The 17,982-nt window shown below is 38.0% G+C and overlaps 1 protein-coding gene across 3 annotated transcripts in view; it reads left to right on the top strand.

Annotated features, from left to right (window-relative positions):
• BANK1 (B cell scaffold protein with ankyrin repeats 1) overlaps positions 1-17,982 on the top strand; it is a 156,868-nt gene that overhangs the window by 12,702 nt on the left and 126,184 nt on the right. For all 3 annotated transcript variants that reach the window (XM_075421449.1, XM_075421447.1, XM_075421448.1), the window contains exon 2: positions 11,267-11,665. In XM_075421449.1, coding sequence (XP_075277564.1) covers positions 11,267-11,665 — 399 coding nt within the window. The remainder of the gene's footprint in view (positions 1-11,266; positions 11,666-17,982) is intronic.

Here is a 17,982-nt window from a genome sequence, read left to right as displayed (position 1 = left end):
ATCTAATTTGACCTTGAATGTGTGAAGCAGTCTGTAATGATTGAATTGGAGGCAAGATATTTTCTCTGAAAGTTTAAAGCAGATCCTACATTTATCAGTTTGGAAACAGGATTATATTCTGCTTACAAGGTACATTCAGGACAGTTTCAATTTCATTTTCTTGTAGTGCTTTTGGCAAGCTATTGTCAGTTGTTTTTCTATTAGAGTTTAAAAACAACTCTGTTTCATTGGCAAACTTGTAGCCTATATTTCAACACTGAAGCTTATAGAATTCATTAAAATGGCAATCCATATTCTTGTATTTTACCTTGCAAGCAGATAAGGTATATCATAAATTTTGTACTCCCACATGCTGTTAAGTCCATACTGTTCATAGTGGATGACATGTATAATAATCATTATTATTCATTTTGTACACAACCTCTTCTTTAAAACATGCCTTAAATAACATGATAAAAAGGCAGATCTATCCTTTGAAGCTGTGACAGCTCATTCATTGGATTTAATGTTGTGGAGACTTCTATGAAAAGCTAGTCCTTTGTGCTTCCCTTCAGCAGCCCCTTTACATTTATGAAAATTTTATAAAAGTCAATTATACTATTTAATTTCTCTCACCACAATTATGTCACAGATGAACATTGTAAAATTTAAATTGCCAAAATGTACATGCTTTCCCCAAAACAGTCTGTTTTGCTTAGTACAGTGATAAGAGCAAAGTTTTCACACTGATCAAGGGGGGAGAAAAAAAAAAAGCTTGACTGAAACAATGCAGTGGTGGATAAATGACAGTTAAGAATCTAAGTCTTTGTTGAAGCGGTAGGAGTCTTTAGAGCAGTGTTTCCAAACTTAAATTCCTCTCTTTTTGTAGATTTATGTTTCTTACTTGAAGATCAGATTGATGAGAAGTTTCACAAGAGGTTTAAGCACCTTCCATTTTTTGAAAATGACTCTTGAACATGGTGTTTTCTTTCTGGATATTTCCATTCTTAGTATTTTGTTAAAGTTTTGTTCGCTGAATTTTGATGTCATAAGAAGCATTTCATTTTGTTGTAATCCTAATTAGCCAATTACGTACCTATAAGTGCGTTAAATATTACAGGACCATATAGCGTCACAGACTGTACCAGCTATGAATTCAGTGAAAGTGACTATGTTCAAAAGCATCACTTGAGGAACCTGCATTGGTACAAGTGTGCAAGAGTGAGTGGGAGCTCAGATGCGTGCTCCTGTTACTATGGTTTAGCATTGAAGGGCCAAGTCATTGAGCACTCTCAGGACTTCATCTCCCAGATGCTGGAAGGCTACTTCCACACTGGTAAACAGCGCTCTCTACAGAAGGGGCTTTGTAGGCGTCGGCAGTGCTAAGGTGCTAAGGACTTGAGAGCCATGCAGTGCACATGGAAGGGAGTTTATTTTGAACTCGCTCTAGTCTGGTCCAATGACATTAGCAAGTGAATCACATTATGTGCTTCATCTGAAGCACATGTTCTGCTTTACTTTAATCTGAAAGGTATGCAGTTCATATGCTCCAGGGCCAGTCGGAAAGATGATGCAAAGCCTGGTAAGTGAGGACAATCAGATGATTTGTTTGAAAAGTATACTTATGATCGTAACTGAATATTAATGTTGACTCACTCTAAGCCATAGCTGTTGCTGCAAGTGGCAATCTTCCCCTCCCATTGACTTCAGAGTCTTGGATTTATCCAATGCCTTATCTTCCCTTTTGTCAACAGAATTGTTTAGGCAACTGCAAGGCAAAGCAGGCTGGGGAGTGGATTGAAGTGGCGAATAAAAAATAAGTTGCCAGGAAGGGTATGAGCAACTGTATAGTAGGACTGCCCCTTCTGGTAGCAGTGAGATTTTTTGTCTTTTTAAGATGTTTGTGCAGTTATAGCAGTAATCTGCAATAAATGGAAAATGGAGCATGGATGGTATAAACTTCAGTGGAGGAAAGGTAAGACTGCACATTGTATTTCATATCTATATCAAGCATGTAGTTGGTTATTGCTGAGCAGCTAGCATGTAGCAGCATGTTAAACTGTGGTGTATTGAGGAGTCTAATAAACTAGACGCTAATAAAATGTATGTACAAAGAAGACAGTAATAGACCTATGACAGCATCAGCCTGTTTTAAGATTTGTTTTTTTTCTGGATATTCAAGAGGAAAGTAAAAATTTGGTTTTACAGATTTGACCAAACAGTGAGGGGCTTGATCAAGTAAAAAGTAGGATGCTTCATAATTCCATGGTCCTCTCCTGTCCCCCTCAAGCTTCTGAATTTTACTGTATTTGAACTACATAGATTCTCTGACTGTAGTGAGATAAGGTTTAATTTGGTCTCAGGAATGCTTCAAGAAGGATTTGTATTCATTTTTATTCTGTACCTTTCTAACTAGAAATGGCAGATGGTGTGCTTGAAAAGCTACGAGTACCAGTGAGATACTTTTCTTCCAGTTTATATGATTAAGTAGACATAGTTTCGTGAGAATATACAGCAACGATGGTAAAGTGTGGTAGGTATGTATGTTATGGTATGATAAATCTGTTTGCAAGAACCTGAACATACAGAATTTCCAATTGGTTCATTTCCAGGAAGAAACCCATTTGGTGAAAGGCAGTAGTAGTTATATTAAACTTTCTGTGAGGGCTATCCACTAGAGAAGGACCCAAAATTTATATGTAGGTAACTCTCCAATTTGGTCCTATTTTAGGACTGGTAATAATTTGAGAATTTGTATTTTGCAGTGCAGGGAAGATAACTGCATGTGTTAAGCTTATACTGAGGAGATATGCTTGCTGGAAAAATGTCTTTTGAATCTCATTTAAGTGTTAAAAGTATTTGGACGTTGCAGTTGATTTTGCAATCCTATGGGTAAATTATGCGAAGGCAGGCTTGCATTCATGTGACTAACTCAATTTCTTTCTGTCTGATGAGCACAAATAAAAGTAGTTTGTCATATAGCTAGTGTCTACAATCTTTGTTTTAAGGCAGTAGAGAGGATGCTGAGGTGGGTTCAACAGAGAGCATTCAGCTTTCTACTGAGGTTGTTGCTGAATGTTTTATTTATCTTGGTTTCTAACTCATCGTTAGCTCTGTCATTGCTCATTTTATGAAGCTACACATATTTATGTAATGGTTTTCTACTTCATTTACTTCCCTCTGCATACATCATCAGCATGAATGCTGTTAAAAAGGTCAACACAAATGTATAAATTGTTTGTCCAACACTGATTAGAGATTTGTCTTGGAATCTGTTGTTACTGTTTCAGGTTTTTTTGGTGACTGTGACATATTGGTCAGAAAGGGACAAAACAAAAAAATGAGCTGAAACCAGAGGACACTTTCTTCTACAGCCTCATAGCTTAGACAGGCTATACATCAAATAGAAACTACTTCTCACATCTCCTTTAATTTCTGGATGAATGCTCAAGTAAATGAGATGCATAAAAAATAGATTTAAAACCAATCTGCAAAAGCAGGAGAAGATCAAGCCATTTGATTTATAGGGTGTCAGGAGCCCTCCCTGGATAGTCTGCTGACTTGTGGCAAAGGAAACATAATAGTTTTGGAAACCTAGAGAAGTATGGGTGAGACACTAGAACAGGTTGTCCAGAGAAGTTGTGGATGCCCAGTCACTGGAAGTGTTCCAAGACAGGTTGGGATGGGGCTTTGAGCAACCTGATTCAGTGAAAGATGTCCCTGCCTACGGCAGAAGGTTGGACTAGATGGTCTTTGAATGTCCCTGCCAACCCAAACCATTCCATGATTCTACGACTGCTCTAAGAGAGTTCTGCAAGACAGATTTCTAGTGTCCATGATAATCTGTAACTTAGAGACTGTTGGGATGTCATCTATGGTTAACTCAGTGTATTTGACCACATTACAAATACAGGGAATACAGAAATCTCTGTGAGCAGAAATTTCAATAAGTGGTGATACTTATTGATAAACTTTGTCATATAATGGCGATTGTCTGACGATCAATGTCTGCCAGCTCCCTGGTGTACAAATTACTCTATTTAATGTGCAAGACATCTTCCTTGTGGTTGAGACAACAGTGCTACTGTGTGACCTCCCCAGATCATAGTAGTTGGAACCACAGCAACCTGCCCAAAATGTTATTGCTTGCAAGATCAGTGCTTTCTGTTTTGTTGTATATGCACCGTTTTCTGAGGTATGTTCTCTTGTGATAGAGGTAAGTGTACTGGATTTCATGAGACTGTTTCCCCTAGCACTAAGTAATATCTGCAGAACATGTTTTCCATTCTCTGTTTCTTATTTGGAATGAATTAGAGATAAGAATTTGCGAGAAACTGAAGTATCAATGGAATCAAAGATGGCAGAGAAAAAAGCAACAGAAGGCAGAAGAAAAGGTGAAGAAGCTGAATTTAAATAAGCAGAGTTTAAATGTGATTATAAATCCCTAGATCCCTGAGTTAAGTCAGGATGGGCACATCTAGAGAGATCCTGGTAAGAAACACTGGCAATTAAAAAACAAAACAAAAAACAACAATAACAACAACAAAAAAATTAAAAGACACTTTGGTCTGCCCTAACAGGGAAATTTTGAAATTGAAATTTTTAAATATTTTTTATGTTTATAGAACTATAGTTATAGTGATAATGTAAGGGAAAGCTTCAGCTGGTGGTTGTTTCTAGTAGCAGTAACATCAGTTAATGCAAACTTGATACAGCTTGTTCAGGTTTTCATGTGACCTTAAATACTTGTTCCACAGCAATCATAGAAAAAGTAGTATATTACTTCAGCTCTTTATACTGTCATAGTATATTTTTGTCTTCATGACTTGTTCATGTCTAAAGTATTTCTGTATTACCTGATTATATTCTGCTAAAATCTACCAAAGGTGTGATTTGCATAAGGAAGTGACTGTAATGACACAAAATCTTGCCTCATTGCAAGATAAAGGAGGAGGTGTACCTTGAAATAGAGAGCTGAGTTCTGACCCCTGTGTCCCATGTTCATGTTTATTCTTGTTCATTAGAAATGAGAGCATCTGTCCATCAGTAGGTATTCTGCTGTGGAAGAGAAGGCCTTCACAGGCAAAGATACTGTGATAGTCATTACGCTTGTGTATGTATTCACAGGACAGATCAGAGAGAGGGGCCTAAACCAGGGAATAAGGCCATATCACTCTTCAGAAGAAACAACTTTTTGGGCATAATGTTAGCTTTGTCAGGTTTGATAGATATCTTTCTAGTCTACCTGGGTCAGGTCAATGCTGTGCAAAGGTACCACGGGAACTTATTTGTCTCTGTGTTCCCATTGTCACTGTAGGGAAGATCAATGGAATTTCTTCACAGAGAAAGCTCACAGGATCAAACCTAAACTCATTCCATTTGTAGGGCAATTGCTCCTTTCTGTAGAACCTCATTTTGCCCACTCCAGACCTCACTGAGCTTAGTGAGAAGAATGAAGATGACATGAGACTTGATTTTATACATATAGAGCAAGTATTTGTTTTCACACACAACTTAGCATTAGCGACAGAAGGTACATAAATGATGAAAATGTTCTTATTACATGTTAGTTAAATAGGCATATGAGGATAGAAGCGCAGCCGCTCTGCTGGCTGATACAGTGATGGCAGAAATGTCCCATGCTTTATGATAATTGCTTTAATTGAAACAGGTGTGCTACAGCACTGCAGCAATTTAGCTTCTTCGTGATCTCACTCTAAAGTTTACAAGCAGGCTTTTATAATTTTGATTTCCATTAGTGGAAAGTCTCTGAGAAGCAACATGACTTACTTGGAAATATTTTCCATTATCTGCAAGTAGTTCTAAAGTGCTTTCTGCTGTCCTTCCCGCGATGAATCCATTTTGGCTTGCTTCAGGGGATTTGCCTTGCAGAATTCCAGCAACCAAGAGCTAGAGATGCATTTACTGGATGTGTGTCAGGTGTGCTGACTGGGAAAATCAGTGCCTTCTGGATGGGTGAGGGGCCGTTCACTATGCTAAGGCCACTGTTTAGTGCTGAATTAAATGTTCTCATTCTGTTTCCAGATGTTAAATTGCAGGTGTTGTTTGAAGTGCTAGTGGAACTTTTTCCGTAGTTCCTTATTATATCATTTTAAGTGATCAGAGCAAGCAATATGAAGAGAGGAATGGCTGAATATTTGTGAAAAGATTGCAAAAAGACTGTAGTCTGCTGTTCATGAAAAAATTAAAGATACACTGGATATCATTCCATGTTGTTGTCCCAATTTTTCAGCAATAGAATATGGGAAAGTGAGCAAGAACTTCCATTCTGTGCTTTTCCAATTCTCCTTTGAGATATTCAGCAACTGTACTTATTTTAACAAATTTTTGCTGTTGGACAGTAGCTCATTATGTACTGACAGAGTTCATACACATCTTCATCAAGTCTCTTTCCTTTTAAGACTGCCCTTTAAAAATAAAAAAATAACAAACTCTCCCCTTCCCCAAGTGAGGACATCTGTGACAGGAAGAAATAAAAGGGTGAACTTTCTTCTAGAACTTCTAGAACTAAAACACATCATCTACAAACATTAAGCCTTTGAAAGGCGGGGAGGAAGTTGGCATCTGTGCAAAGGACTTACTTTTCTGAATCTAGCAGTGTTATTATCAAAGATGAGTGTTTCCAAGTACTTCTTGCTCACTTCTAAACACACAGAAACTATATTTTACAAGATTGCAAGATTCATAAACTGAGGTGCATGTTGAAGAGAAGCCACCAGCCCCCAGTCTTGATTTGTTTCCTTTGCCTTCGTGATGTGCTTAGTGCATTACAGAGTTCTTGAGATTTCCTTTCACTTTCTAATATACTTGCCTTTTTTTGTCTCTGTACTATATCTTTTAATTGTTGTCATAAAAAAATATGTTCTTTTGCCTTATGTATGCAAGTTCTTGATTCCTGCTTGGTCACACTAATCTGCAAAGATGTTCTTATCTTGTTTGGTTCTCATAAGATTGAGCAGGTCTTTTCAAAGAATGCTTAAGATGACATGTGTCACAAGATGTGCTATTTTGGGCAACCACACACCAGTAACTAGAGAATAGTTTTGCTTGTCAGAAGAACCCTTTCAGGTTATGGATGACTGCATGAATTGTCTTACTGTTTCTCATTGCACAACTAATAATATATTTTATTTCTACTTTTGAGTCAGTTTTCAAGTAGGAGTAGTTGAAGCATGGCTTAATTTTGCGAGGATGTGATAGTTGCTGTTACATTAACTTTCAAGGGAGCAAAATTCATCTCAACTTAGATTACATTCCAAGTGCAGTAACTTCAAAGAATTATTCAGTGAGAGATGAAAATAATGAACGGGAAAAAACTCTAGTTGAAGAATTAAGCATTGTTACTGTGTATTCAATATTGGGTAGTGTTGCATTAAAGCTAGGCTTCAGCTTTTGTTGTTTCAGGTTCAAATGATACTGTTTTTAAGGCAGAGTTTTGGGTGGGCTTTAATTTTCTAGTAAGCTCTATTAGAGCATCTATATCTTAGTAAAATTTCTGAATGCAAAAGCATTGGGTAACAGACAAAAGCTTTAGGCACCTGGAGTAGATTTTAGATAAGGGACTTCATTAACTATTCCTAGGGTAAACTAACTCTACATTTAAAGTCAGGCAAGCATTTCAAAATAGTGATATTTCAACTTTTCATACAATTTTGGAGGAGTAAGATGTAGGTCTTGCATTCCTGCTTAATATCAAAGTCAACTCTCAATCTAGAAGGCAGATCAATAGCAGAAAAAAAATACAAGCACATAATTCAAAACAAACTGACATTTGGTTTCCCACAGGTAGCTTGATAGCACTAGCTGCTTTCTTCAAACCAATAAACATTTCACCAAATGGCAGCACGAAATACCTCACTCATATGAGTCTCTCAACAGTGTTACTGTTCCCTCTGTGTACAGATAGAAAGGACAAAGTGAATAAGGCAGCCATACTGAAGTTTCGTGAGATGTGTGTTGCAGAGCCTTGCTTCCATCAAGTGTGGTTGTAGATATATTTCACTCCCTTTTCTTACACTAGTAACACTTTTTCTCATATATAAAAATCAATATAGTTTAAAAGAAATGCAATCCAGCCTTCAATAAACATCTTAAAACTCCTTTCTCATTCACACTTAGCTAAGATCAAAGCTGCGGACTTAGGTACGGGTGTACTGCATGAAAACAGAATTACTTCATCTTCTTTTATCATTTCAATGCAACTTCTTCACTTTTCTCTTTAGAATTTCTTGAGTACTTGAGCCTTGTACTTGTACTTGCACAGGGGTGAACTTTATACCTTGTGTATATTTTTATTACGATTGTTATATAATGTCAGCTCGTTAAGAATATTTCTACCAAAGAACTTACTCCTTCATGCCCAGCACACAGGGAGCTCCTCAACTCTGCCTGAATGGTTGGGTCCAGCAGTTCTTTCCCTCTCTGGGATACGGGAATGCCTTTTGGGTGCTTCCAGTCTACACAGGGATGAGACACAGTTGTGCACCATTCCTCATCAGTGCTCTCCTTCTACATGGAGAAAAAACTTTGGCTCTTGGCCAAGTGGGTGCTGTGGTAGACACCAGCATATCCCTCTTCTGCACACTCAGGACACCAAGATTCTGTGCAGCTATAAAAAAATATTTTTACCATTCAATTTAAACAGGCTTTTTTATCCCTCCTTGCAATTCCAGTTAGCTATGTCCTTACCCAAGTCCATCATAATATAAAGAAATGCAGCTGAGCATGAACTTAAAATGAGACCTTTTAATTTAAAGACTGAATGTGAACTTTCTGTGCATATCTGAGGTAATCTCAAGTCAAATTATTTTATTCTTCCTGTACACTGTATCAAGGAACTCCCACACTGTATACGGTTTTGCGTTCCTCAAAAAGTATTTTGAAAAGGCAGGAGAGTTCACAAAAGTGCAGAAAGAATGGTAGGAGCTCTACAAAGCCTCTCTTGTAGTGGAAAGAGTAATAATCCGAGTTTACAAACTGTACTGAAGGCAAGGCTCAGAGTCATTTCATGAGTCTGAAGACCTTGGGACAGATTTCTCAGAGCAGCTACTTCTTTAAGCTTGCAGAAATAGATAAAATTATATTCTGTGTCTGGAAGTTGAAATTAAGCAAATTCAAACAATGTGTAAAGAATTAATTCTTTGATCTTCTTCATGGATTAAACATCCTCTTTAAATCCGTATTTTTAAAGGACCGCTACCGTGCTTTTAGTAAATAGGGATGGAAAATAGAAGGTGCCTGGTGATTCTGTTTCCTGTGACATGAAACAGCGTGGTCAGACTGATAGAGCTTCTGGCTTTACAGCTCTGTTAATATAACTTCTTCTTTTGAAACTGTTCAGCAAGCTTCATAGCTTTTTGTTTCTACTTTTTGTGTGTGAGTGTTATGGAAAATCAAGTGAGATTCTGAAAACAAATAACATTGCAGCATTGCAGCAAGTAGCTTTCCTATCCTAGTGCCATTAAACACATAACTGTGAGTTAAGTGAGAAATACACTACTATTTATTTTTACACTTAAACTTCAGCATTTCATCAGAAACAGGCATTTTTCAGAATGCTTTTACCACAGAAAATGTAGCAGTCAGCTTTCCAAGTACATTTTGACAAATATTACACTGCTGTAATGTATTAGTCAGGGTTAGTCATCTTGAAATATCATCACCCACTACCATATTGAGCATGGCCCTCTATGTTTTCCTATGACAGAAAACTTTTTGAAAGGATGAGTATTCACAGATGTTTAAAAGATGGCAGCTATCCTCCAAGCAGTTTATAGACTTATAATGAACTCAAGAAACTAAGCTGTAGTGTCCCTATTCTACAAGTTTCAGTCAGCCTTCAGCTGGGTAAACTTTGTTTGAAATACCTCCTGAGTAAAGAATGAAGAAACAAAATTTAGAAATAATTTATTCTAAAAAGAAGTACAATAATTAAAGTGGTAATCCTGGACTGGAGATTTAGGTTCAATTTCTTCTTTTGTACAAGGACATATGTGGGATCCTTGGCAAGTTTTGTTCTGCTTAGCTGCATCTGTACTATGATTCCAACAGTGCATCCCACTATCCAGATCCATTGTGTGCCCAAGAAACATTTTAACTGTGTGTGCCCACCATTTCCATATCTCTTGATATTCACAAATAAGAATCTTAGATACTCGCATGCAGAGAAGCTCTGGTGCACTGCAGACAAGTGCCAGTCAGGTTGCCTGACCCATCAGGAACCTGGCAGACACTGTGAAGTTTGATGAAGGTAAAGCAAAGCAGCTTATCTGTTCCTGAGTCTCTTATTGTTGCTCCACAGGGCTGTGATTGTGAACTGCTCCCAGGGTATTAAGCTACCCTGGCATTTTAATGTATCTTGTATTGATCAGCAAATCATTGGTTTTATGGTTCCACAGAATCACAGAATGGTTGAGGTTGGAAGAGACTTCTGGAGGCCATCTTGTACAACCACCCTGCTCAGGCAGGGCCACCTAGAGCCAGGGCCTGGCCTGGCACCTTTTGAGTATCTCCAAGGAGGGAGATTCCACAGCATCCCTGGGCAGCCTGTGCCAGTGCTCAGTAAAAAAAGCATTTCCTGGTGCTCGGAGGGAGCCTTCTGTGTTTCAGCTTGTGCCTGTTGCATCTGTTTCATGCTGTCACCTTAGTAACGCAGTGGAAGAGTGTTGGTCTTCTTACTAACATCATGTTTTACATCTTAAAGAGAAAGCAGAACTCATAAAATGTAGTTCTAGATTTCTTTTTGCCAGGTTCATAAGTAATTTTGTTAGAATAAAGACAGCAAAGAAAGATCACTAATGACTGTCCTAATACCATGCCACCAAAATATCCTAAACATATCAGTCCTGTTTCTATTGAAGTCAGATCATGTCCAGTGTTCGAATATGTATTCTTTACTTCTGCCATTAAAAGCTAACTGTTGCATTTTTAATAGTATCACCTATTTGTCAAGAATCTAGGAGTGAGCAGAATGTGTGAATGCACTCTGCTTTCTACACTGCAGTTTCAGTATTTATTCTGAAATACTAGTTGAAGCTATTCTAAACATTAAATATTCAGAGTAATTTTGCCACCGTTTCTGTGGACGATCTTTCTGCCTCGGTCTAGAAATAAGCAGATGCTTGTCATTTCAAGGTGATGATCTGTTCTGTTTCTTTAGCAACTCAAGTTTTTAAGAGGGCGGGGAACTAACGATCTGTCTTCTGATATTTATAATGGATTCAAAATGCATTTAAGATGTTTTTTTAAAATGTTTTCTTCTCTCTAGAAAATACAAAGGATATTCTCGTGATATATGAACAAGAAGCAGAAGAGTGGGCTTTGTATTTAAAATCTCTTTTTGGACACATAGTGAATGAAGGAGGAATCTTACTCTACAATCTAGAGACTTCATCTTTCAAGCACCAGGAGCTATTCTCTTTACACTGTTATAAATGTAAACTCCTGATACTATCGTGTGGACTTCTTAACTGCCTGAATCGAAAGAGAAGTTATTTTCTGGAGCAGGTTCTAAAACCTCCGGATAATGTGGTGATTCTGCTTTGTGGGGTGGAGAATTCAGAGATTCTTTATGAGATACTGACCCTAGATGGAGGCAGCAAGGAGATTTCCACTGATCAGGAACCTGAGGAATATCTCTCTGTTGTTACTGGAATTATTCAACCAGGTAATCTAAAAATGAAAACATTATTTGATTATTAAAAGAGTTTTCTTAGATGTATTAATATCATTTGGAAGACAAAAAAGTGATGTCATGTCATCTGGAGAAATTGCCTCTCTTCAGCTTGGTCCAACAGTTTTAGTTTGATGTCGCATTTGTTATTGAAGTGTGATGAAATTGTTATACTCTTAGTCCGGCTTCGTTTTCACAGGGAAGCACCTTTGGAAAGTCTAAAAGCTGCCACTGGCACCTGTGAACCTACCATCACTACTTCATGGTAAGACTGAAGAGCTGACATACACTTGTTTCTCTGTTTCCTGTATTTACAAATCTCAGAAATTGTACAAAACTATGGGTTTATGTTTCTTGTCTTTCAAAATGCCTTAATGTGACAGTGTATATATGTCTCTTTAGGGAGATCTGACAGAGTGAAAAGTAATGACTGAGTAAGACTCAGGTTCATGGATGGCATCATTTCCTGTGTGACACACAAAAGCTGTAAGGGCAGAAGTTCCCTTCCTCTTTTACCAACCAAAGTAATAAGTCTATGCTGGAAGGACTAAAACTATCCAGTTTGTATGTGTTTGCACATCCATGGAAACTACAAAGAAGCATAGATGTAAAAATTAGCTCTTCTGGAATGTTAAGAAAAACCCCACTCCTGAGGGTGAGAGGTACTGAAATGGCAAAGTCTGTGCACATGGTTTAGTTTAACCCAAAGTTTAACTTTGCCAGGCTGCACAAATGAAACCAAGAAATATCTTTAGAAAGACAGATGCCCGGGCCACTTCAGAAAGCCAGTCTAAGTTGTGCACAGATTTCAGGTAGATGAGTGTGTGTTTTCCTTTGAGAGCGTACTTACTACTGCTGCTTTGTAGTCTCTAGGCCTCTTACCCCCTCTCAGCTCTTGCTATTTTGTCATGATTTTTGTCTACTAAGCATAACATTGTACTTTGTTACCTGTGAGGTGCCATTTTACTGGCACAGAAGCTTGTGCTTGAGAAAGCCATCCTGCAGTTCAGGAGTTTTGCTCAGAAATTAACCTGGTTTTGGGTGCATGTGATCTGCCAAGAATATTAATCTGAACAAGGAGTAGAGAAACCCCTGAGAGAGCTGAGTCAGAGTGACCTAGCTGGACGTCCCTGCTGCCTTGTGCTTGAGCAGATAAGCTTAGGCATACTATAAGGCTTTCACACCTGTTTAGAACGTGTATACACACAGTCTGGCTATGTCAGATCAGTGTTTTCTAAACTAAATTTTAGACTCCTCCTTCCCAACTATGTTCTCTTCTAATGTTTCTTGCTGTTCAGTATTTATTAACCTTTTCCTCAGTATATCTTTTTCTGAGCATCTCTCAGACTTTAAGTTTTGGGACTAATTACAGTTGCCTGGTTTGGTTTCAGGAGGCAATGTTTGCAATTTCTGACTGTGTCTGATATTTAGCTTCAGACTGAAGTTCCTTGGCAGCTTTTTAGTGGAATGAAAACAGTGGGTCTATACTACATATGTGTGTATATATCTGGGAAGGAACTGGGCCCAGACACAGTCAGTTGACTCATGCACAGGAAATTGCAAACTTTTCTGCGAAGACAAACAGTTTCCTAGAAGACAGATGATGGTTATTTGCTTAGTACTGTGCATTCACAAAAATATTTATTGCATCTGCCCTTCTCCAGGACTGGGAGTAATGTTGCTGCCTGGTGCTTCAGGGTGTAAGCCCTCCTCTATACACATAGCTGAGAACTGCTCTGGCCATCAGGCAGGCCAGTTCAGATCAGTGCTTGCTGGGAGACCTCTGCATGGCTCTCAGTTGCACAGCAAAAGTATTCCAAGTGCAAGATTTGCTGTCACCTGGGTGTTGATTTAAGCTCTGAGGAATGAGTATGTGCATGTCTTATCAGTATTTACCTTTGCTTAAAGATAATGGTTGACTGTTCATAGTGTCTGTATTTATGATACTCTTTTGTAGAATCCTATTAAGCTCTTAGCATTTGTGATACCTGTGGCAGGAATTTTGACAGATTACACATCTGGGAAAGAGATTTTTCCCTTGTGTTTATAATGGCTTGCTAAGGGGTTATTAAGTATACTTGGATCATTTTTCCTTTGGAGCCATTTTTTTATGCCTTTCTTCAGGACTATGCACTCAGAAGATTTCCCATCTCTCTTCATATGGATCGTTATCGTCTGTCTCTTAATAGTTTTCAGTTCTTATCCCTTGTCCCTTTTATTTCTGCTTTTGGACATAGTGGTGAGAACTTTTGTGTGTGTTCTTCGTGCTTTTCTATTCTTTTTTCTTCCTAAACTGTTCATTGCTGTTAGCTTCTTGTATTCTTTGTATTAACAAGACCTGTAAGTACCTGTTACTCTACCGAAGTCTAAAAATTTAGTGATGTACTTTAATTACAATGATTGCATGGCGCCATGCTGCTGTGCACCGCCACAGCTAAATTCTGTTAATCCCTTAGGACAGCGGGCCATCAAGATCCTAGGTCTAATTGATGCCAGGGCTCAGGAGTGGGTTGTGGGCAGTTAGAACTGAAGAGGGATGCTAAATCAGGTTTTATGTCACAGTCCTGAAGAGTATTAATGGCGTAGCTTAGGTGCTAGTAATCACTACCCTTCCACTCCAGCTTTCTCCATACTCTGCAAAGTTCCTAGGCAAGGTAAGTTCTCAGCTGTCTTGTCTCTTCTCCCCTAGATGCTATTCTCTTTGCGCTGTCTTTACAGTCTGAGATGGAAAGAGTGTAAAATAAATCTAATTTTATATGCCCCCCTCGATTATTTTGAAAAATCCTTTTGCCTACCAGATGGTGCCAGTTTCATATTGTTGGAGAAGGTAGGGCTCTTTATCTGTTAAAACTTCCTTCTACCTCTAAAGTAGTATATATGCCAAAAATTCTAGGCAGAAACCAATACTAATTAAAATGCTCAGTAAAACTAAATGGAAGATGCAGTTTTTGTACCCAGCAGAGAGCTTGTTTCCCCTGTGATGTGATTCAAACACAAAATCTGAAAGTCATCACAAATAATTTTGTCATTCTTGTTTGAACGTGTTCTTGGAGGAGCAAAGGGAGAACTGAGACATGGAAACTGGCCTTTCTAACATATATTTCCTGGCCGGTGACAGATTTTATGATATTCACCTTATGGATGAAGAGGAATGCAAATATTTTTGTTGTTGTTGAAAGATTTTTTTACCAGAACTCATTCACGAAATGCTTCACTGTTTGAAACTGCTGCATTCAGATTTAGAGCTGATTTTGAATTTTGTGTAAGGGCCTGTTGTCATAGAAAAAGATAAATCTCTGGGAAAGAGTAGAACACTCAGAAATGTGATTATTCTGTGTTAACGTCTAAGATGACCCAGTGTGACTCTAGAATTCTGACTTTTCTTGGACACTTTTCCCAAATACTGCAGGAAGTAGAATCAGGAGACACGTTTTGTTTGCATCTATTTTCCTTTTGCTTTTTTGTTCTACACTTCTCCTTGGTCTGCTGAACTGTGTACCCCTTTTTGTATTGAATTGACATACTTGCAGTGTATTAATTCAGTACCCTGGGGGTTTTTAGCCTAGACATGTGTAGCTTGGTTTTTTGTTTGGTCCTGAAACACTTCCACTTCAAGTTCAGGCTAGCTATATGTGTAAGCAAAGGATTTGTAAATGTAGATAGATAGTTGCCTGCAGCTGGAGGTAGTTACTTAGATCTGTAAATGTCATGAATTCCTCCTGTTGTTGTTTGTGACTCTGTACTGATGATGCAAAAAGACAGCAGATCTTATCTAACACAAATAATTTTCTGTGACACTGTTTCTGAAGTGTACTGATGCTTTATGAGACTTTTTGGTGTGACTTCACAGTTCAGAAGTCGTAAGTATCCATTAGTCTGCTTGCTGTTTTATTAGGTTTGATTGTTTACAGCTCAATAAAACAACTCTTGTCACTTCCAGCCTTTTCTCTAAGCAGTGGTGTCCTCTTTTTTTGCCAAATATGAAGAGAATCTACTTCTATAGAATCTGATAGTTGAGAACCACTCAACAAACCTACTCATAGAATCACAGAATCACAGAATGATAGGGGTTGAAAGGGACCTCTGTGGGTCATCTAGTCCAACCTTCCTGCCGAAGCATATCCATTCATTATCTGCTATTGTACTGAAAAGTGAGAAGAGGTACATAGAATAACATAACCCAACTAGAAAACTATATCCACAGACTTTGACAGCCCAGGAAAGATTCTCAGAATGAATATGCAACTTTCACCTGAGACAGCATCATGCCATTAATTTCTGATTGTTACCTAAAGAGTATTTGGTGTACCTGCACACAATTTTAATCACTAAGAACAGTAATGTTAAGAGAACTACTTTTGCAACTGCTAGTAAGATACAGACCTGGAGTAATGAGATACTAGCATTGGGTATTTGTCTGTAGCAAGTAAATGCAGGAAAAAGAGGCTGGGAGCTTAAACATAGGGCTTAATGTATGTAAATCTTCAGCCTACTTCAAATATGGGGCTAATTTCCATTGTGCAGGTCACAGAAAAGATAAATAAATCTATATTTTTATGATAAGCTTTTATGGTGTCTCTCTCCTGTTGTGTTTCTAGTACAGTGGCATAAATTTTATTGGAATTGTACAGGGAATTTGGATATAATGTTAAACACTGAAGTAATACTTCACATTTTGAATGCACTGCTTTGCTTGTTCTCCTGTAAAATCCTCTTCACGTTGGTACTCAAATATGAGTAACTAATGATGATGGATTTTCTTAGGCTGTCAGCAAGACGTGTACTGATGAACTAAACCCCTTAATTTAAGAGGGAACTTTTGCCTTGTCTTCAACGGGCAAGTGTTTCAGCTAGATTTTGACACTGACTTGGAGTCTACGAAAAAATAAAGCTAAAGTGCTAAGAAGAACCAAAGTTGAAGAGGAAACAAAATCACTAGAATTTTGGGGTTTTTTTGTTTGTGAATACTGAATACAGCGTGGTTTTGTGTGTGTATGAGCTGAAGCCTTGGTTATAAAGATATCTCACATGGACGCACAAGATTGAGTAAATAGAGAAAAGTAGGTAGGTTGTTCTGGCGTCATTGACTGGCAGGGGATGTTGCAGCACATGAGACCACACAGTCGTGCCTTGCTTTCCTCATTCCCCGATGTATTTATGTTCAGACAGTGCATACCACTGTTGGTGCTTTAAGGCAGTGAGGTCATCTGCTTATTGAGGAGCACCTCAAATGCCAATTAAACTTTTTTATTAAAATGAAAATAATCTGTATGAATTTGTAAGCAGCAGAGCGAGAGGGGCATTTTGTTAGCTGAAGTGTGCTACAGTATAATCCTCATTTCCATTTTGCCCTGCCAATTAGTCTTTGAACTACTCTGCAGGGATTGCTGCTAAAATTACCAGATTAATAAATCTTCCTGAGATGTTGTGTTTCTCCATCTCCACACAGAATGATTACTGGGATGCCAGTGCAGTGATGGGGATTTGTAACGGGGATGAATGTCAACAAAAAACTATGGTTAGTGTCGCTAACTTGTTTCATTTGGCATGTGATCCTGGCTATTTCAAATCAGAAGAGAAACTGAAGTGGCAGCCTGGAGATGGCAACCATAGCTAGGATGTTGAGACTGCCATCCCTTGCTGCTTAAACTGTTTGAGTTCTTTGTTCTTTTTTCTCTTATTTCTAAAACATCCAGAGAAGACATAATTTGTTATGTAACCAGCTTTCTTAGCAGCTCATGTTTCAATCTGTCTAGCCAGTCATGGTGACCTGTACCCTTGGATTCTGAAGTATGCATCATGTATGTGATGTTTTTTCCTCTTATTTTTGGCACTAATTGGATGAAAACTGCTTACACCTGGAGAAGTGAATGCACTGACATATTGAAGTGAATGTTTTTTAACAGCATTTAGGACACGCTCACAAAGAGTTTCATTAATAATAAAAGTCAAATGACTAGAACATAAGCATTAATGCAACAGCATGTACTAATTTAAATTAATGTACTGTGATTGTATTGTTTAGGTTATAAATTTTTTTATTTTAAAATTAATCAATGGTTTTATCATGATTTGTCTGCTCTTTCAAGGTTGCAGGTGGACACCATCCAAATTTATGCCTGGTTTATGGCACAACAGTCATCAGTCAGTATGTAGTTACAGTCGTGATGCTATTTCTAAAGCTTACCAATAATTTAAGATTTCCAGCAGCTAGAACTGTAAAATGGCCATGTGAATCTGTAGTCTTACATGTCCTTCACATAATGTATTATTGACTCTCATTGGGTTTTGCAGTGTGGTTACCAATCACA

This window comes from Opisthocomus hoazin, chromosome 5 (genome assembly GCF_030867145.1).
Source record: "Opisthocomus hoazin isolate bOpiHoa1 chromosome 5, bOpiHoa1.hap1, whole genome shotgun sequence".
In the NCBI taxonomy this organism is placed as follows: Eukaryota; Metazoa; Chordata; class Aves; order Opisthocomiformes; family Opisthocomidae; genus Opisthocomus; species Opisthocomus hoazin.
The sequence above is the reverse complement of the archived record's forward strand: the minus strand, read 5'-3'. Positions and strand labels throughout refer to the sequence as shown.